Source organism: Adiantum capillus-veneris, chromosome 22 (assembly GCF_014529385.1).
Source record: "Adiantum capillus-veneris isolate H3 chromosome 22, ASM1452938v2, whole genome shotgun sequence".
NCBI lineage: Eukaryota > Viridiplantae > Streptophyta > Polypodiopsida > Polypodiales > Pteridaceae > Adiantum > Adiantum capillus-veneris.
Window position 1 is genome coordinate 20,804,898 of NC_140952.1, and position 20,371 is coordinate 20,825,268.

The 20,371-nt window shown below is 41.9% G+C and overlaps 2 protein-coding genes across 3 annotated transcripts; both read right to left on the reverse strand.

Moving 5' to 3' along the window:
* Nucleotides 1–14,429: 14,429 nt before the first annotated feature.
* LOC147429006 (uncharacterized) lies at nucleotides 14,430–15,421 on the reverse strand. Its single transcript, XM_086494967.1, has 4 exons — nucleotides 15,391–15,421; nucleotides 15,004–15,166; nucleotides 14,770–14,809; nucleotides 14,430–14,698 (listed from the first exon to the last, which is right to left on the reverse strand). The coding sequence occupies exons 1-4, from the start codon at nucleotides 15,419–15,421 to the stop codon at nucleotides 14,609–14,611; spliced, it is 324 nt and encodes a 107-aa protein (XP_086351093.1). The 3' UTR covers nucleotides 14,430–14,608.
* LOC147429007 (cyclin-U1-1-like) lies at nucleotides 15,152–18,209 on the reverse strand. Of its 2 annotated transcripts, none has more exons than XM_086495320.1 (3): nucleotides 17,886–18,209; nucleotides 17,051–17,637; nucleotides 15,152–15,907 (listed from the first exon to the last, which is right to left on the reverse strand). In XM_086495320.1, exons 2-3 carry the CDS (start codon nucleotides 17,446–17,448, stop codon nucleotides 15,550–15,552), a joined length of 756 nt encoding a protein of 251 aa, XP_086351446.1. In that variant the 5' UTR covers nucleotides 17,449–17,637; nucleotides 17,886–18,209; the 3' UTR covers nucleotides 15,152–15,549. The 2 variants fall into 2 exon arrangements, with proteins under 2 accessions (XP_086351446.1, XP_086351445.1); XM_086495319.1 differs by having other exon boundaries at nucleotides 17,786–18,209.
* Between the last annotated feature and the right edge of the window lie 2,162 nt (nucleotides 18,210–20,371).

Consider the following 20,371-nt stretch of genomic DNA (forward strand, 5'->3'; position numbering starts at 1 on the left):
TTGTTCACACTTGTGAGTTCATTTGTGTGTTCTACCTCCTACTTGACCACCATTTCCTCTGATATGTCTTTTGGAGAGACAAAATCAGCATTTGGTTCCTGTAGAGTCATAGGCTCTTCTTCCTCGACTTCAGCTGTTTGAAATGTCACCAATAGTGTCTGAACTTCTTGTCAATTGCTGCACCTCTTCTTTCATTGATTCCAAGTCTTCATATTGCTCGTTTATAGGCGTTGGACCTGAAGCATCTTCTTTGGATCTTAGTCCTTCTTTCTGCAACTTTGCTTCATTGAATTGCGGCTCCTCCTTTGTACTATGCATTCGAGTTGGACAGTTTGTAATCAAGTGTGTTATCGCACACTGATCGCAAAGAGCACCTATTTCTATATGACCAGTATTCGGGCTAGGTATCTGGTTTTGTGCTATCCCCATAGCTGATAACCCTGTTTCGAACTCATACTCAAATTCTTCATCTGTCTCACACATAACCCTTAGCATGTAGTAGGGGACTATGTCATACCCATTCTCATCGCAAAATTTTTTTGGTGTGGTCTCATTAACACAGACATCCAAAGTAGCCAATATCTGAGTCCACTCTAGCGGTTCTAACATCTCTTCCGAAAAAGGTTCTCTTATGTAAGCATCATCTTCTAAGACCCTCTCTAAGGCATTCTCATTTCTCCCAAAGTCACTACACTCCGATGCTCCACACATCCAGATTTATTTCTTTTTGCCCATCCACGGATGGTCTGTTGATCCACTTTGTGTTGCAGAATCAAAATCTTCCACGGGCGTTCTAGTTACATCTTGGTAACTATGATTCTCATATTTACACGTGTTGTGGTTTCAGCATGTCTCAAGTATAGATAATCATAACCCCAATCTTGTACCATCTTGAGTTGCCTCATGAATGGTCTTCCAAGGATGATTTCATAGTTATTTTTCTTGCCAAAGTCAACTATGGCAAAAGTATGCACATACTCTATACCACAAGAAGACACCACTATCGCTTCTAGCAATCCCATGGGTCTTTCGACATGCCCATCCACTAACTGTAATTTTATTCTGGTTGTTCTGAAGGCGGGCCTACCCCATTTCTCCCATATTCATTTTGTTGCTATGGCAATTCCTGCTCCGCTGTCAAGTATGTCTTTCGTTTCAATCCCATTGTACTCGACAGGCAACGTGGCATTACCATCTTCTCCTTCACAGTACTCTCCTACTTTGTTCAGAGGTACCGGTCTTACATTTGATCTAGGCTTCTCGATCTCATCTAGCTCTTTTTCCAGGAACCTTAACGGGCTTTTGATCCCAATTTTTTCCAAGCATTTTCCTATATCTGTCCACATACTTGGCTTGATTTTCAAAAGTTCTGCCAACGTAATTGTGCTCATTCACTTTGTCCACTAGGACAGATCCTCCTGAACTAGCACTCTTGGGTGCTTCAGCTGGTTTAAGGGTTTCAGCTTCCCTTTGCTGTGTCTGTTGCTCTTGAGTTGTTTCCAACTCAGCTGTAACAGCCTTTTCTTCTCCTTTCTCCCTTTCAAGTCTCGCTTTCATTCTAGTCCTTCTTGCTCATCTAGAGTTTCTACGGCTTTTGGAACTCTTACTAGTCTCTCCATCTATAGGCTTCTGCTCTTGTACTTTTGCTTGTGCTCTTGTGACAACGTTTACTGGAGCAACTTGCTTACTTTCATCTTCTTGTTGTTTAAGCACCTATTCTTTTGCAATTGTTTCTTGCTCTGTTGTTGTTGTCGTCTCTCCTTTTGTTGCGGCTCGTTCTTTCTCTGATTTGCTGGTAGAAGGAAAGGTAACATGTGGTTGCATTTTACCTTTCTTTCTTGGATTCTTAGGACAATCCAAAATCATATGCGTGACTGCACACTCATTACAATATACATTTATCATGATATCATGGTATGGAAAATCCTTAATCAAGTGATCACTACTACCACATCTGTCACATGGACGTATTGGTTGTTGTGGCAATACTTGATATTGACCTTGAAGTGGCCTCTGATCTACCACATATCTTTCTATTTGAAGCTCATGACTCACATATGCATTTCTAGCAGCTATGGGTCTTTCACTTAAGAACACTTGTTCCGCTATACAGGTTGATATCTAGGCGGTTGAGATATAACATGTTAAACCCTGGTGGAGTCTTAGGTCTATAGTCAGGACAATGTTGCGTCGGATGGTCCCCTCCACATGTCATGCACCTGCGTCGTTGAGGAATTCTATAGGCTGGTACTCTGTTAGAGTGGTTGATGCGTTGCATCATATTCTCTATGATTTGCTCCTCAACATTTACTTGGTTTTGTCCTAGATTCCCTCTTTGATCCTCAAGATCAGCGGTTTTCTTTTTCTCACTCGTATCATTCATCTTCTTCTGACCATCGTCATAGAATTCGCAATTGTCAACTAGGTCAACTTCCGCTTTGGTCACCTCTTCTAAGGTTTGGTATCTTTTCATGTATAGGTCCTTTTGGAGATTCTCATTCCTAAGCCCTCTGATAAAGCATAGGATCTAACGTTTTGGCATGGGTAACTCTTGGGTAGGACATCTAGCAACATATTGCTTGAAACACAGTATTGCATGTCGCAATGTTTCTATTTCGCCTTGTTTAAATTCTTGAATCTTAGGAAGGGTGTTATGTTTTATGCCCCTCTTGGTGAATTCTTGAACAAATTCATCCAACATTTGCTCAATGGTTGTGAACTCTCTCTGGTTCAATAGTTCAAACCATGCTTGTGCATTGTCCTCCAATGTAAGTCCAAAACCCTCATATTGCGTGTGGAAGTCTTCTACTCGTTCTGCTCGCAGGACTTGCTTGAAAGCCGAGACATGGGCGTATGGGTCTCCTATGCCATTGTACTTTCTATTTACCCATTTTCTTAGCTGAGATGGTCTTATACTTTGGGGTGCAAAGTATGGAACCATACTCCTCTCTGGTATCGTTTCATCTCTCGTTATCACTCTAGGAGGAAATCCAGGCGGTGGTCCCCTCTTTGGAATTCTCTTAGAGGTTCCTGTGTTTGGTGGATGTATCTGAGGTCCTTCATTGACCAAATATCCACTCATCTCTAATTTGTTTCGTGGATTTGTGCTTTCTACAGCTCTATATTCTCGTCCATACTTGTCAACAAATAAAGATTTCCATTGTCGGTCGACCTCGTATGTATAGACATATAAGAGCTTGTATTCTGTCAGCTCATCTGGGTAGGGCTCTAAGCAACTGTAAAGGTTGAATTGATTTCCATTAATATACCTATATAGTCCTTCACTTTCATGGTTATACGTCCAAACTCTCTCCACAAAATTGGTCTTTATGTATTGTAGGTTTGGAAGCTCTATTCTAGGCGGGTGCTCATCTATCCTTGCAATCCATGTGCTTGTATAAGCTGAGTCTGAGTCTGATGTAGACATGACTTCTAGGCTTAACAGCTCTAGCTTGCTGTAGTAATACCTCTCTCAGTGTGTTCAAGTGTTTTGGTCAGGGAAAATCCAAAACTATGTCCAAAACAGTGAGCGTTTTTCTCAATTTTCTCTCAAATTGTCGGTTTTAGACACTCCTAACTTCCGGATGCATTTTGAGGCCTTAAACTGTTGGAATTAGGGTTGCAGAGAAACACACACAGCTTGGAGAAGATGAAGGAAGCTCAAGGCACACAATAGAGAGTGTGTTACTTAGTGTGCAATGGAAAGATAGATAACCCTAGTGTGATGGGCGTATATACAATGCACGGGGGAAAAAACCTCCTAAAGAGGGGAAAAATGCCCCGGCGGTCCTAGTGTGTTCACACACATCACTACCACATGTATATGGTAACAAATCCCCCCTGGAGTGATGCAGTGAACGAGAGCTGGCACATGAGTAAAGGGAAGTGCCATGCCCTGAGGACAGGATCATTCCACAAAGGGGAGTAAGCCCAAAGCTTTGTGGAAAGCTTCAAGCTTCTCACGAGACAATGCCTTTGTGAAAAGATCTGCAAGGTTGTCCTGTGTTGGCACATAAGCCAAGCTGATCTCTCCTGCTGAGAGCCTCTCCCTGACATAGTGGTAATGCACCTCAATGTGCTTTGTGCGAGCATGAAAAACTAGGTTCCTCGCAACTGCCAATGCGCTCTGACTGTCAGTGTAGATAGTGTTGGCACTGTCCTGTCCAACACCCAAATCAGCCATAAGGCGTCTGAGCCATACACACTCAACCGTAGCTGTGAAGACTGCCCTGTACTCAGCCTCACAACTCGAAGTGGCCACAGTAGGTTGCTTCTTGCTCAACCATGATATACATGAACTGCCAAGCATGAAACAAAAACCACTTGTGGACACTCGCGTGTCAAAACAACCAGCCCAATCTGAGTCTGAAAAAGCATGTAAGTCTGGCGGCAATGATCCCCCCTTGGGATAAAACAAGCCAAGATGTAAAGTTCCACTAAGGTAGCGGAAAATCCTCTTGACAGCCTGCCAATGCTTAGACCCTGGGCTATGCATAAATCTGCTGACCTGTGAGACTGCAAACTGAATATCCGGCCTCGTGTTGCATACATAAATGAGGCAGCCAACAGCAGTTTGGTAAAGAGTGACATCAGCAGGATCGCCAGCATCATGTAGACTCAACTTCAAACCTATTTCCATGGGAGTGGCACTAGGTTTGCAATCCTCAAGTCCAAACTTACATAGCAATGTCTCTATGTAGCTTTTCTGACACAAGGAAATACCACCATCACACTGCTTAAACTGTATACCCAAATAATGATGCAACAGCCGCAAATCTTTCATCTTGAAAGTAGCATTCAAATCAGCCTTAAATTCAGCAATATGTCTCTCATTTGGTCCAGTGATCAGCAAATCATCAACATAAAGAACCACAATGAGAAGTACATCACCCTCACGCTTTACATACAATGTGCTTTCTGTCGAACTGTTACGAAAGCCTTGTTTGACCAAATGAGTGTCAGCTTTCTCATACCAAGCACGAGGAGATTGCTTCAAACCATACAAAGCCTTGTTACATTTGCACACTTTGTCCTCTTGTCCTTTTATGACAAGTGTGAAGGAACTGCCATTAGCAGCAGTGAGCACTATCTTTCCAACTCCCTGAATTGGATAAGAGGCGTTGTTGGCACAAGTGACTGAATTCCCATGAGGGACAGACTCGAGAGAGGTAAAAAGTTCACGATGTGAGGTAATGTGCTTTGTAGCACCACTATCAAAATACCACACATGTGAATCTGCAGCAACTGACCAGCATGCATCATGGACAACAGGATTGTAAGTGCACACTGCGCTAAAAGACCATTCTGCATCAACATCAGCATTACAGTCTCCTTTCACACAAGACTCAACAATGGCTGCATTTGTAGTGGAACCAGCATTTGCAGTGGAACCACCCTCTTTCTTCTTAGCCTCTTTGGCCTTCAACTTAGGACACGACTTGATCAAGTGATCATTGGCTTTACAATAATGGCAACGCATCTTCTTTTTTCCCTTATCACCAGAATTGCCAGACGAAGTACTGCCAGCACAAGCCTTAGGAACATAATTTTTGCCACTCGCAGCAGAACCATAAGAAGTGGCTGCATTATTGTTACCACCCTTTCTTTGAGAAGCAATAAAAGCTTGTTCAACTGCACGCTGCCTAGTCCTGTTTTTTTTGGAAAGTGACTCTTGCAACAGCAATGTGCATAATGCATCAAACTTGACAATTTCAGGATTTCCTTGGGTCATAAGTCTCCAAGTACTAGCAAAAGTCTGGTAGGAATCTGGTAAGGCATCAAGAACAGTCTGCACAAGGAAACTGTCTGAAATGACTTCACCTGCAGAAATAAGCTGCTCATTGATATCCTTGACACTAGCAAGGAAAGTGTCCATATCATCTTCCTCATGCATAATCTTCGACTCCAGCTCTTTACGCAGCAAAGAAATTTTAGCCTCATTGCAGCTTGCATAAAGACCTGCTAAAATATCCCAAGCTTGTTTTGCAGATTTTGTTGAACGGATGTGAGGAACAATGGTGCGCTTCACAGACAACGCAATCAATGCATGAGCCTGCGCATCCTTAACATCCCAACGAGCTTGTTCTGCTGTAGGCAAAACAACTCTAACAGCTGCAATCCTTGCAGCAAGACCTGCAACATCCTCAGAACCAGGACGTACATCAATGCCCTGCACAATGTTCCAGACACCCTTTGACACAAGAACATGTTGCATCATATAAACCCACATACGGTAGTTGTCCCCATCCAACCTGTCCTCAGCAGCAAACATCTTGAACACATCTGTGTTGTTGTTGTCAGCCATGGTAAATGCTACACCTGATGTGGAAACTGCCCAAAAATAGGAGAAACAGAGTGGGAACAACCTGTGCTATATAGCACAAACCGTATGTTGGGGTATAAAGCCCAATGTGGTCGCCCAGGTAAGTGGGCGGGCCGCCAGGTATGTACACATATTCTTTTGTAAAAACCTAATAAGAACTCAATATGCTCTACACATTACAGTAGAGCGAGTTCACCATATCGTCGTGCTCTTCTTCTCGCACTCTCTCTCGCACTCCTTCAACTGGTATCAGAGCTCAGATCGAGGCTCGGGGCAGCACTGCAGGAGGCTAGAGTCACCAGCTCAGATTGGAGTGAAATTCGACAGGCGAAGACACGGCCCCAAATCCCGAAGACACTGCAGTCATCTCGGCCACCGTTCGGCTTCGACAAAGATCTGCGCAGGCCATTTTCGACTACGTAGTCTCGACGGGTGCAGATCCGACTCTGCAAATTTGGGGTTTTCGGCCTACGACTGCAGGTGCTGAGGATATTGACACTCCCAGAGTGTTGATTTGTGGCTGTCTACACATCGAAGGACGGCTCACAGTTCTTGGAGGCGTGTCACATACAACACGGGCGCATCTACACACAGACTGTAGGCGACATCCACTAGTTCATTAGGTAGCTTGTGTTAGCTGCTTGATATTCCAGATTTCATCCTGACATTGCAGGTACTTCCACATGGGATGTATTGTCAGAGATGATGTATGTTTGTTGAGGGTTTGCTGGCTGTGAGTCACGCAGCAAACAACCGCCGCAGCGGTTACAGCATATAGTGGGAAATTTGTGGATGTATGACTTTGTGGGAAGTCTATGTACTGTCAGATTTACTGCAGCCTTTGTTGAGGGTCGAGTGAGGTTTTATTGAGCTGGGGGATTCTCGAATGTTGAGATCCTTTCGGTGATACAGGTCTTGGAGCGATCCCTCGAGCACCCTTAGATAGGCAGCTAGGATGTATTGACTGTGAGTTAGACAGTTGGGATTGCATCTTTTGTTTACTGCCGTTGAGGCATTGTCACAGTCTATGCTTACAGGACAGTGACAGGACAGTAGAGGTGCAGGACAGGTTTACCCGCAGCTTACAGTATCAAAGAGACAGTGTTTTTTGAGCTGTTTTTTGGTCTGTTTTTTAGTACACTTGAGCCATTTTACAAAGGAGACTCTGCCAAAATTTATGCAGAATCTGAAGCTTTCTTGGTTCATTTGACAGGTTGATATTGGTTCAGAGGTCAGTTTACAGGGGAAACTCTGCTGAATTTTTTCCCAGGAAAGTAAACCATTGTGAAGCGTAGCTATGGCTGGATCACAGGACACTGCTCTTTACAATATCAAGAAGCTGGATGGAACCAATTTCCCATTGTGGAAGAAACAGATTTGGCACGTGTTGGTACAAAAGAAGCAGATAAAACCTATAAAGCTCAAGGGGATAAAACCAGAAGATATGGACGAAGATGAATGGAGCGAAATGGATGAATTGGCACTTTCTACCATTATGCTGACTTTGGCAGAAAGCGTTTACTTCAATGTAGCAGACGAGATGTCGGCTTATCAAGCATGGTTAAAGCTGAGTGATCTTTTTGAGAAGCAGAGTGCAGCTTCACAGGTATACTGGCTTAAGAAGCTTGTTGACTTGAAGATGAAAGAAGGGACACCTATGTCCAATCATCTGAATGAATTCAACACAATCTACAGTCAGTTGTCAGCTCAAGGTGTCAAGTTTGATGAACCTGTTAGACACAATTCCGCCTTTTGTGTTTTCAAGCACATTTTCATGTCAAAATTGCTCTAGATCAACATCAGATGTCTTACACTACCTAAAGTCCTACTTTGGATAGTTGAATGGTTGTTTTTGCTTTCTGGCAAGCAAACAGCCTCCTGCTTATATTTTGTGTTTTTCTTTACGTTTTTTCTCTTTCGAGTTCTTCACAACCATAAGTCACAACCAAACACACAAACCATAAAACCTAATCTAAACACACAACAAAATAATATAACCATACCTCAACCTCATGGTGGACCACCTCGTTGAGACGCAGGCTCCCTGGCTATCCCTCAGTCAAGAGATCCGCTCTCTGACTTCCCACTAAGAAGGCAAATGGTGACAACTCTCTAGAAAACTCTAGAGAAACGCTATACTGTCAAACACGAGTGATGCGGTCTACGCTAGTTTAGGTGCTTCGTCCCTGGCAGCGGCGCCAATGTTAGCGGGTACGCCGCGACGGACGATGGAGCGCAGCGAGAACACAGACCAACAAAATATCAATCCGAGGACGTAGCTGACCCGACTAGGGCATGGAGGCAATCTCTAGGTTGTCAACCCTGAGCTAGACACTAACAAGACTCTACAGTCACTAATCCTACCACAACACTACCATAAAGCAAAGAAACAGACAATGCATCCTACAAACACTACAAGCTCGAAACAGTCTCAAATCATATCGGAATGACTCGAAATCGAAGGGCAAGACTCACAAGGACATATCCTATATGGCCAAACACCTAAACCCTGAAAACCATAACCTCTAATTGTTGTCGCGATAGGCTCAAAACAGTAATTTTCAAAGTGTCCGGAACTAATCTACAAAGACATCAACACGAAGAGCTTCTTGCCCTGATTCTAACGACTACTTGATCATTTAGAACGGATGTCATTTGAGGTACTTACGACCAAATATAGCTCGTAGCAGGCGGGCTCGCAATGTGGTCCTCGGCTTGCATTGCTTGCGTCGACGCGGAGAGCTCCTCGATGCTAACACGCTCCTACTCTCATATCTGCAATGTGATTAGTGTGCGCGACTCTGTGTGTGTGTGTGTGTGTGTGTGAAGCTCACTCCCTTGTGCTGCAGAACCCACGACTGTATATTAATTGAGATAACGTAATGTGTCCTTTACAAAGCCTTAGGTTTTAGCTTATATACCAAGCCTTCAAACCTAATGTCCGGTCAAATGACTTGAATTGTCCCTAGGCTTCTACAGAGCTTAATTACAAGAAACTGAGTTGGCTTTACTCATTATACAAGCATCTGCGGCCCAAATACAAGTGCCGATTTAAAATATGAGGTTCCCGTAAACTTTACAAAAGTGGCCGTAATGGCTCAAAATAATAATAATGGGATATTCGATGACGTCCATGAACTCGTATCATCATGTTGCAGCATCCATGTTCATCTTCATTACTTCATCACCATCTTCATGTGGAATCTTTACAGAATCTTTGAGGAATCTTTATGGAAACGTTGTTTAAAGGGCTTCCTTTCAACAAATCATCACGTCAAATCCAGACATGGAGAGGGGTTCGGTGATCTGAAAATAGCATTTCTCACTTTCAAAGGAAATTGTAGAGATGATCCAAACATTCATATTCAGGTGTTTGAATAAGATGTTGATTTGAAGGATATAGATGAAGATGATTGGACATAGTATTTTCCTTAAACTTTGAAAGATGATGCACAAAAATGGTACTATCATTATCCAACCTATAAGCTAAGGACATACAACAAACTAAAGAAATTCTTTTTGCTAGAATATAGTAGGGAATGACGATATCCTGTGTGAACTAGATAAGATCAGGCAAGGTAAGCTTTTGATCGTAATTTATGAAGAGAAAATTAAAGAGATGACAAGAAAATTGAGCAAGCTCCCCCAAAGAAGCATATGCATGCCTAGTTTCATAGTAGAGTCAAAAGAAGGAAGCTCAAAGAGCAGGAAGTGCGAGCACCTACCAAAAAAATTAATGATCTTGTGCAAAGAGCTCTAAATCTAGAACACCAAGTTAAAAAGGAGAAGGGCCACAAAGAAAAAGCCAAGTTAAAAGGAGAAGGGCCACCAAGTTAAAAAGGAGAAGGGCCACAAAGAAAAAGCAAGCTCAAGTTATAGTGAGTCAACAATTGAAGAGTCATCAACCATCTCTAGTTCTTTGAATGACAGCAAGCACTCAGAAGATACATCCAAGAGCAAGAAGAAGGGAGCAAAGAGTAGAAAGATCAAGGAATTGTCCAAGCAAATCTCGGAGATCTCTAGAACCAGACCTCCATTGGGAAAAGTACAAAAGCACAAAATGCAAACCCAAAGAACATTGGTCTTATGAATGTTGCCATTGTACTTATTGAAAATCTTTTGGGCACCTGTGGAGGAATAACTATAAAATAAGAATCCATCACTTCAAGGAGGGGAAAGATGTCTCCATGATAGCTTTGACCAATTAGAGTAGGAGAAGGAACCTAAAAATGCAGAGAACAGAGCCAGTACCAATGGGATGGCTGGAAGAGGAAGGTACTAGAATTTTTTTGGATGAGGACAAGATATAACTAATTTTTCCAAGAAAAATTTTAGTTGGTACACCTATGGAGGGAACGGATACTTTGTCGTGCAATGCAATGTCTAGAAAATCTAGAAGTTGAAGTGGCTGAGGGGAAGGTGGCATAACCAATTTCAGTGCACACAATTACGAGGAGCACTACGATTTTCATTGAAGAATTACCAGATGATATAACCAATCAAATGAAGCAAAGTTAGAGGCCTAGAAGTGGGAGAAGCAAAGGGCTATCTGGAAGGCTAAGGGAAAGCCAAGGAAGTGGATGAGCATTAGGAGCAGAGAGCATCGGTAGCTCAAATTAGTCTAGATCAAGAGCAAAGGAAGCTAGAGATGCTAGAATGGTCAAAGGCCAAAACCTTTCAAAGGCTTTCACCAATAGCTTCAAAAGCTCTAAAAGTGAAAAACTCAACTTTTGAATCTGGCAAGAAGAGTGCTAAGAAACCAGCAAAAGGATTCGAGGAGCATCTGAGAAAGAGGTATGGCAAGTCAAGGTAGACTTGGCCAAAGCTTATAGAAAGAATTTGGGGACAAAAATGTTCAATAGAAACAATTTGAATCTCCACAAAAGAATCCATCAACTAAAAGATACAAGAGGCCAATAGAGGCATGGCATTGTGAAGACAGTTTTCCAGAGGGAAGGGCCTCCAGTTCATAAGAGGGAAGGCCCTCCAAGTTCATATAGTAGTTCTGGAAATGAACAAGATGAGATATATGTTAAAGTATGTGAAATAGTCTGGAAGCTAACTATTGAACTCAATGATATCAAAAGGACGTTACCTAAAGCTACCAATTTTATGAGAAGGCAGAGGAAGAGGGAGTTACATGCATTGGCAGTCGACCTATCTGCAATTAAGGATGACAAAGTACTAGCCATTCAAATTGACTAAAAGGTCAAAAAGCAATGGGAGCCAGTGTCAGGCGTAATTCTAGATGGGGGTGCTAGAGTGAACATTCTGGGGAAGCATGTTAGGCAAAAGCTAGGGATTCTTTTTTCATCTAGTTAGGATTTTTGGAAAATGTAGATGCTAGAGAACCAGGTGGTGATGAACTTCATCCAGTTGGTTGTTGATTCTCCAATCCTTATGTATACATTATTCATCAAAGATGATGAGTTGCCGAGATTCTATTCTAGTCTGTATCCAAAGTATAATGAGCCAAGTGATCAACAAAGGTATCTGAAGATAGTTGATCAGTTGAGAGAATGCTATGAGCACAGAAAAGCAGGGTGGGTAGACTGGAAGAATGTTTTGAATAACACTGACCAGAAAACTACTAAATCAAAGTTAAGGAACTACATAGCTTCTGAGGGATCAGATCTGGACATTGATTCAATGCACTAATGAGCTCCTTCAATTGTCATTAGAAGCCTCCAATATTCCAAAAAAGGATCTGGCAAACAAAGGAGCATCAAAGCCACAATTTAGAGAAATGGTTGAGGTGTTGTTTGAAGCCCGAATCAAGACCAACCAACCATTAACTTAGGGTTGTCTCCGCATCGCTCCGTCACAAGCTTGCCAGAGCCAGACTCACCAGGGAAAGGCATACTTTGTATGATGTTGAACTAAGACCTAGAACTCTAACGCCATATAAGATTAAAATGATGATTGATCCCACGGAGCAACTAGAGCAAGAAGTCATCTATCGGCTCATTCAAAAGGATCATGCTAGAACCAATGCTCAAGAAATGGGTCAACCTCTAACAATTCAAGATTCACCCCAAGCTATTCCAAAGGCCACAAGGAAGAAGGCTCTAGATAAGATAAAACGGTGACACCCGATAGATCGTGTATAAAAAGCCCAAGAACCAAGCTGTTACACAACTAAAGTTCAGAGAAGTCTAAGACATGTTGCAAAAGAGCAAGTTGAAAGGAAAGTGGATGGATCATTTTTAGAAGCAAACCTGGAATTTTGAAAGATTTCAAAATCCAAAGAACGGGGAGGAATATAGACTATGTAGACAAACCCTAGTCAAATACCAATACAATCATTAGGAATTGGCAATTACCAAGTCGATTTACCACAATAATTACAAAATGTACAATCAATCTCAAAGCCTAGTTCGGGTACTTATAAATAGAACTCATTACTTCATTTTGTGGGCTACTCATTTCGGAGTTTATGTTATCCTTTTGTACTTATTAAGCATTTGCTCTGAGCATTATTCAACTCTCTTGTGGTTGTATTTGATACCAATTGTACACTTTCCACTATCTAAATGCATATCAGTTCCAATCTCGTCTTCTATTTCCATTTCAATCTTTGTTTAGTTGTCTCATATCTGAAGTTTTAACCTAAATTATGTTTATCTAATATGGACTAACTCTTAAGACTCAACCTGGAATACTGGTCACAAGTGACCAGCTCATTCCAAGAAGCACCCATTTGTGGGGTACACAATCATTGTTACCACCAATGCATGGTTGTTTCATATCCAATCACCATGTATGATACCACAAGCACAGATGTAGACACTATTACAGATGGATGCATTACCACAAGCACAGATGTAGAAAATATTACACATGGATGCATTGCCACAATCCAAACTGGATGTAATACTATTGTCGTTGTTGTAGGCCAACTGATGGAATTTCACGCCGGCATTTAAAACTATGATATAGCTCACCTCCAACAACAATTAGAACCGGAAACACTCAATGTCAATAAATATAGGGCAAATGTTCTCAAACTCAAGGAAATTTTGATTGAAGAAGAGAACATCACACCAAGACCATCAAAAGTTGCAATAGCAAAATGAACAGTTAAAAATGATCAATTCAAACCTTAGTGCTGAAAAGTGGAATCTCGGTAAAGAGCTAGTAGAGCATCGATCTCTATTAGACCAGAAATAGGCAGCATTTGACAGTTTAATGGAGGTACATAAGGTCATAAAACAATCCATCATGGATAATTATATCTACCAATCCCTGGTAGATATAATTACTGACACTGAAGGCAACCTAACCTTAAGCCTGGAAGAAGTCCAGAATCTAGTCACGAAAACCTAGACAATAAGGCTTCCAAATACAGGACTGCTCTAGCCAACCAAGCACTCATGGATCATCTTCAGGAGCAAGATGAAGAAGCAGAAGATGATGAAAAGGAGAATGACCCCTCATAAGCTGGGCCAAAGTTGAAGAAGAATGATGATGATGATGCCCCAGATGTTCCAGATCAGAACTAGGGAGTAGGTCAAGCTGATCAAACACCTGGTAACCAAGCTGGCCAAACCCCAGACCAAACAACCGATGTCAAAAACACATGGTTTTTACACGTAGGAATAAAGTGAAAGCGGTCCAGGTGGAGCTAGACTCGAACCATAGCTTCAGTTTTTTTTATCAAATGTCTTGGTCTAAGTAAGAAACGAAGGAAAGAGAAGCACCTCCAATTCCAAACCTACATGATGACAATGCTTATTCAAATCTAGAGAGGTATCAGATGTTGTTCCTTGGTGCCATTGACCCTCGAAATCAAGGTGACCTAGAGGAGTCGTGTAATATGATCCATGTAGCTGGAGTGTAATGCCATTTCATCTTACCCTGTGCCCGGGTGAAAAAAATGAAAATCGTCGTGTCACAAGATTGCCGCTACCGCACAAAAGACCAACGACAATCCTCTGCTACCATGGAAGAGCTTGCTGATGCTCAATTGTCTTTAGCCCTGTACCACCTGACAGCAAAGCAAAATTCCAAAAGGCTTTCCACGTAGATTTGATCACCAGTATTATAAAAATTCAAGAGTAAGGCCCCTATGTGATAAGAGAGCCAAGCTGAATCCGGACACCAAAAAAGCACCACTGATACGAAATGGAATGTCTACGCCTACAAAGTGTGAAATAGTATGCAAATATAGGCACAATTTGAAAGTAAGAAGTCACCCAAACTAAACCTAAAAGTCGGAAACTTCAGTAAAAACCAAATGTGATTTTCAGAAAGACTGAAGCTGTCATCAAAAACTGCTGTTAAATGCTATGAGATTGACCCAGGCATTGCTTGCAACCATATTCCTCCTTTACACACAACTTTCCGCTTGAGCATCCGAACATCCAATATAAGGCCCTGTGCAAAAGAAATAGCTTTGCCATCATCAAAAAAAAAATTTGATTAGCTGAAACACAAAAAGTACTTACTTGCAACAGAAGGTGAGCAGCAATCTCAGCAATGCCAATTCTGAGGGGAGAAAATCATATTCCTGGATCTTCAAAAGAAGCTATCTGTCTCGCTTAATAAAGCTGGCGCAGCATGCAACTTAGCCTTAACAAGAAACTGTAATTGGTTGCCAACAGAGGAACGCTGCAAAAGTTAATCAAATGTAGACTGCAGTCCACATATGTACTCTCTGGTGAGAGCTTGGAAAATAGAACCTCAAGCCCGACAGCAACTTCTGATTATCCTGAATCATGTACAATAATAACAGCATACTATGTTCACTGCCCTCAAAAGAGCTAAAAAACCCTGCCCTGTACAGACCCTCAACACCAGCACAAGATAGAAACGACGACAGAAGAGCAATACAGACGAAGCTGGCTAGCAGATATTTTCATTGATTGGATTGCAATACATATGATTTGTGTCTTATTCACCTTATATCTACCTCAGGCCGACCCAAACATACAGGGCAGCCAGCATCGCTCGCAGCGCTTGGAAAACCATTCTAATATCAACTATGCTTTCGACCCTGGGCCCCAAGCCACCTAAATGGCAGTACGAAAGCTCGAGGAAGGCATCTGCTCATGGCCTTAGAACAATACAACAGTATGAGCAGCAGAGGCGCTCAGGCATGCATTATCGTATATCAATTTGTTGACTATGCCGCCGAGTAGACATCTCCAAAAACAGAGGCAACATTGTCAGCACCCTGCACTTGACGTCCACATCCGTCTCCCACCAAACAATAACCCGCTACAAGCCTAAGAGGCTAACAAACTGTTGGTGGGTGATACCAATGATTGTAAGTTCTTTGTACTTGCCGATGAAACAGCCCCATGATTCATAACAAGCCTCATTTTTCTATGCACATCTTCCGCCAGCCTCTGCTTCTCTTGCACTCTTTCCTCGCTCGTCACATCAACTGTTTTCGACAAGGGCCTTTCTACATGCTGCCCGGCAAGCATCATCTCTCTCTCTAGGTGTGTGCAGTAGCCCTCAAACATATTTGAAGTAACTTGTAACCGAAAATCCAAGCGAAACAGAAAGTCTATCTCCAAATTGTTCAGCTCCGCATTGCTGATACCACCCACGCGTGCATAGAAAGCATTATTATAATGCCTATGGGCCAATAAAAAAACAAGCCATCAATTAGTTTCAAAATCTCTCTCTCTCTCTCTCTCTCTCTCTCTCTCTCTCTCTCTCTCTCTCTCTCTCAGGGTTATTGAGATGGCACAGACCGGGAGACACCCAGAGATAGATCACAGTGTACTTCCATCCAGAGATTGGTCAGAGACAGGACCAGCCAGAGACGAGGGATACAGGGCATATCGCTAAAAGGTATACCGAGTGATCGAGCAGCAACGTTGGGGAGATCCAACACAATCATGCACAGAGCGATGCAAGCCATCTACGGATTCTGATACACACACCATTTTGTATTTGTTCTCTGAGACACACCCACCTTTTGTATATGTACCCCTCACGCTCTTGATACCCACCTTTTACGGCTCTAGTAGTGTTTCTGTTTAGTTAGTTAGTTTCTTTTTATCCAGATCTTGTATTAGATGTAACTTTTTGGTCTCAGAGGTCATTTTGGCCTTTAGAAGACGTTAACAATGAACATTTCATCTCATCTCATCTCATCTCTCTCTCTCTCTCTCTCTCTCTCTCTCTCTCTCTCTCTCTCTCTCTCTCTCTCTCTCTCTCTGCATACACACACACACAGAGGCATGTATATATATATATAGACACACATATACATACACACATACACACACACACTATATATATATATATATATATATATATATATATATATATATATATACACATACATACATATATAAATGTGACCTTAATGTCACTGCTTGTCCAAACAAGAAGGATAAGATCATCAACTTGCTTGACATTGGTAGCTTGGTATCTGCCCAAGCGATCACCCTTAATTTATGTATGCTGTCACGTGAGTTAACATACAACAGCTACAACATCCCTACACACAAAATTAGTGCCCAAGAGGAGGACCGAGGTGTAAATCTGAAAGAGCTAGCTCATATTAGAGCTGACCCCAAAAATAAAAATAGAACAAAAACCTATACATACAGCGTATATTCAATCCATCTATCCATCTCTCTCTCTATCTACATGTCTATGGGCAGTTTTCTTGGGGGACGGAGGGGAGGGATTTTTTTTTTCCTTTTTTTTTCTTTTTTTTTTTTTTGGTGGTTGGGGGGGGGGGGTCAGTCAGGAAAAAGCACTTACACATCATCGAGTAGTTTTGTCGCCACCATGATACTTGTAATAAGCAGACGGTGAATATTAAGGGAGATCAAAGGCACATCAGGCTGCTTATGCACCAGATGGTCCATGAAAATGAAGCCCACAACAAAGCATGAAGGACTACAATTTGAATACTTGTGCATTCGTTCGAGGTACTTGAGAATGCTTATGCTGGGCGGTCGCAGACCATGATATATAGTTAGTTTTTTGTGTTCTGAGAGATCCTTAAGACATTTCTCATTCCGAAGAACAAGGCGCTCTAAGGTTGCTGCAAGTGCTAGCAGCACGCGGGGAACCTCCCGTTCTGTGGTGTCGGAAGCACCTGCACTTGTTGTTTCTTCTGCATCCTGTGCTTCCATGCCCTGTTGCAACTTCCCCATTTCCTATCTTCACCTTACGAATCGTAATGTGCCCTGAATGTAAACCATGTGCAACCCTGCATTCTACTCAAGAAATGTACCAATCATGAGCTGTTAATATCATCCGATAGTACCACCGGAACGTCAATAGATCAGGAGCGTTTCTCTATGAACACTAAGGCACTCTCTGTTTCTGAACAAGGCCGTTATCTGCAGACAACGACATCAAAGAACAGAAAAAGGATTATGATCTGGAGTAGACAGAACAAGCTGACTTTGCCATATCAAGGGCTTGCACCATGCTACATTTTCATGTTGCAACTACATTCATCTAGGTATGGCTCATAGCCGCACGCACCTCACATTAACGAGCGCCAACCACAATCGACAGAAGCAGTTGAATGAAGCAATGGGTAAGCTTTATATGTCTGCTCATAAGTTCTCAAGGCATTACATACCTCTTACAGGCCATTTGTGGGTAAGGGCGCCCCATCAAAAGTAATGAGCGATAACTATCTAAGGCGGAGCTCCGTAGCTGTCCTCGTGCCCTCGTGGAGAAGGGAGAGTCTTAAGGGCTGACGATCTCCAGGGTTTACTGAAGAAGATCGGGACAAATACGCAGAATTCAACAGCCGGAGAAGCCGAGAAGGCAGGCAAATCACTTCTTTGTGTGTGCGCGTATGGGCATTTGTGTGTATGCTCGTGCGCGAGAGAGAGAGAGAGAGAGAGAGAAGAGAGAGAGAGGGAGGGGGAACACACAGAGAGTATCTATGGTATTAAACTCTCACCTCGCAAATAGGTTCTGTCCAACCTGGGCCTCCCAAATTGTTTATTTGATTGTATGAGAATCATCTCCCAAGGCTTCCATTCCAATTTCCTATAATTGTCATGCAAACTTGCACACAAATACGGGTCCCAACATCATTGACATACCTAGATCTAGCAAATGAACTAGCAAAGTCTCAATCCCATAGCCACCCTCCAATCTCAGATTTTAATGATGTGGAAACTAGTTAAAACTGATCGTAATTTTCAAAAGTGTGAACTAGGTGTGTAAGTTGTAATGTGCAAGAACCCTGTGGAACCTCCATTGGCTTCGCAAGAAAATTTACAAGTGCATTGCATTGGCTTCACAAGGTATGATTAATTTCTATTTGATATGCAATGTGAATGCTTGAATTTGGCATAAGCTAGGGTGGTTTAGCTTAGATATGATGGCTATCTGTCACTTACAATGCAAACAAGTCGTCCCAACATGCTCATGAAGTCTCTGTTCTACATGATTGAATGATGTGAGATGTGAATTTCCACGCTTGATGTGCCAATTGTAAGAGTTCCGCACCATCTTATGGCAACGTTGATGACTCTTGAGAGTTTATCTTTGAATTGAACACTTCAAGATCCTTAGTCAATTTAAGCATAAGAATCACCTCAAGCTTTGGGCAAAGCTCCCACAAACATTTTACGCACTTTCGTTAGCAAGCCGACAAGCCCCTCATGCTTGGGTACGGTTCCCACCTCAAGGTCAGCTCTAACTTGCCTAAGGTCAAAGGACTTTTTAACATTAACTTTTGGAGGTCTTTAATGAAGCTAACCCTAAGGTCTTTAAGCTCCATTAAATAGCAGTTCTATTTAACAAACCATCTCTCATTTGGACCCCTTTAACCTTGGCCCCGTATTGAGACACATCCATAAGCACATGTCTATATTATAACCCTTGTTCGCGTTTATTCTCCCACATTAAATGATCAGTTTAATATGAGAAAATCATTTGGGTTGGTTAGATATTAGATTTTAGGACATTACCTCTCTCTTGAAATCATAGTCGTCCTCGACTATGAGGTAAAAGAGATAAAGTCTTAGTCATTAGTCTGTCTCTTAGCGGGTAGAGGATCCATTTTCACCCTACAACATCATTCCAAAATGGATGACTAGTCCATTTGGTGTTTGGGAGACGTAGTTGTCGCAAGCATGTCTGCTCTTTAGTCCATATCATACTTCCAAAGTAGAGTAACAAGTTTTACTTGGTGTTTAAGAGACATCGTCACCACAAACATGATCCTAAGCATGCATACTTCTTAAAGTTTGTGCACAATAAAAGAAAGAGAATGAGTCTTATAAGACAAAAACATCCTTCATTTAAAATGCATTTTCATTTGCTTACTTTAGTGTAGCATTGTAAGCATTGACAAGGTTCATATTATCCTTAAGCTAGGTTCCTTGCATCCCTCTAGCATCTTTAAAAGGATAATCCTTAAACTTAATAAGATATCATCGGATAATCTTATCGTTTCTTAGTACCTTGTCTTCGTGTCGAAGAATCGATTCGGGCTGTAACACCTCTTCTTGATCGATTTGGGTTGCAACACCTCTTCTTGATCTTTGATCTCTGGCGGGCCCTCCATTATTGGTTCTTTTGGTGGCTCTCCTTTATAAGGCTTGAGTAGGCTCACATGGTTAACATTGTGAATGAGCCAATGATTGGGCAACTTTACTTGATAAGCCATCTCATTGATTGGCTTAAGAATTTTAAAAGAAAGGACCATAGTATCTTTTTGCTAGTTTAGCATAATACTCTTGGTGGCTCGTAGGATTCTTGCCCGTAGTATGCCTTAGATGAGCCTTGAGAAACTTTAGCAAGACCCAATCATTTTTCTTAAAGGCTAAGGCTCTTCTGTGCTTATTAGCAGCAGCCCTTTTTGCCTTTGCTGTTGTGAGATCTATAGATATAACCTTTTTAATCTTTGGAAAATATTCTTGTAAGTCTCGGCTATATTCATCAGCAACGAAGATCTTTCCATATACTTTAAGTAGTAAGGGGCTTTTGGATCTTCCCTCTTTAACCTCGAAAGGTGCTTTCCCCATAGAAGTATGTACAATGTCATTGTATGCATACTCTATAAGAGGTAGGTACTTCTCTCATTGAGAACGTTGATCTACTTCC

What these genes read in the sequence shown, in the direction of transcription:
- LOC147429006 (XM_086494967.1), bottom strand. Translation starts at nt 15,421, where the DNA reads ATGCCTGAGCGCCTCTGCTGCTCATACTGTT. An exon ending in CCTCTGCTGCTCATACTGTT is followed by an intron (nt 15,167 to 15,390) that starts GTATTGTTCTAA and finishes AATATCTGCTAG; the next exon opens with CCAGCTTCGTCTGTATTGCT. An exon ending in AAGTTGCTGTCGGGCTTGAG is followed by an intron (nt 14,810 to 15,003) that starts GTTCTATTTTCC and finishes TTCTCCCCTCAG; the next exon opens with AATTGGCATTGCTGAGATTG.
- LOC147429007 (XM_086495320.1), bottom strand. Translation starts at nt 17,448, where the DNA reads ATGGGGAAGTTGCAACAGGGCATGGAAGCACAGGATGCAGAAGAAACA. An exon ending in ACAAAACTACTCGATGATGT is followed by an intron (nt 15,908 to 17,050) that starts GTAAGTGCTTTT and finishes ATTGGCCCATAG; the next exon opens with GCATTATAATAATGCTTTCT.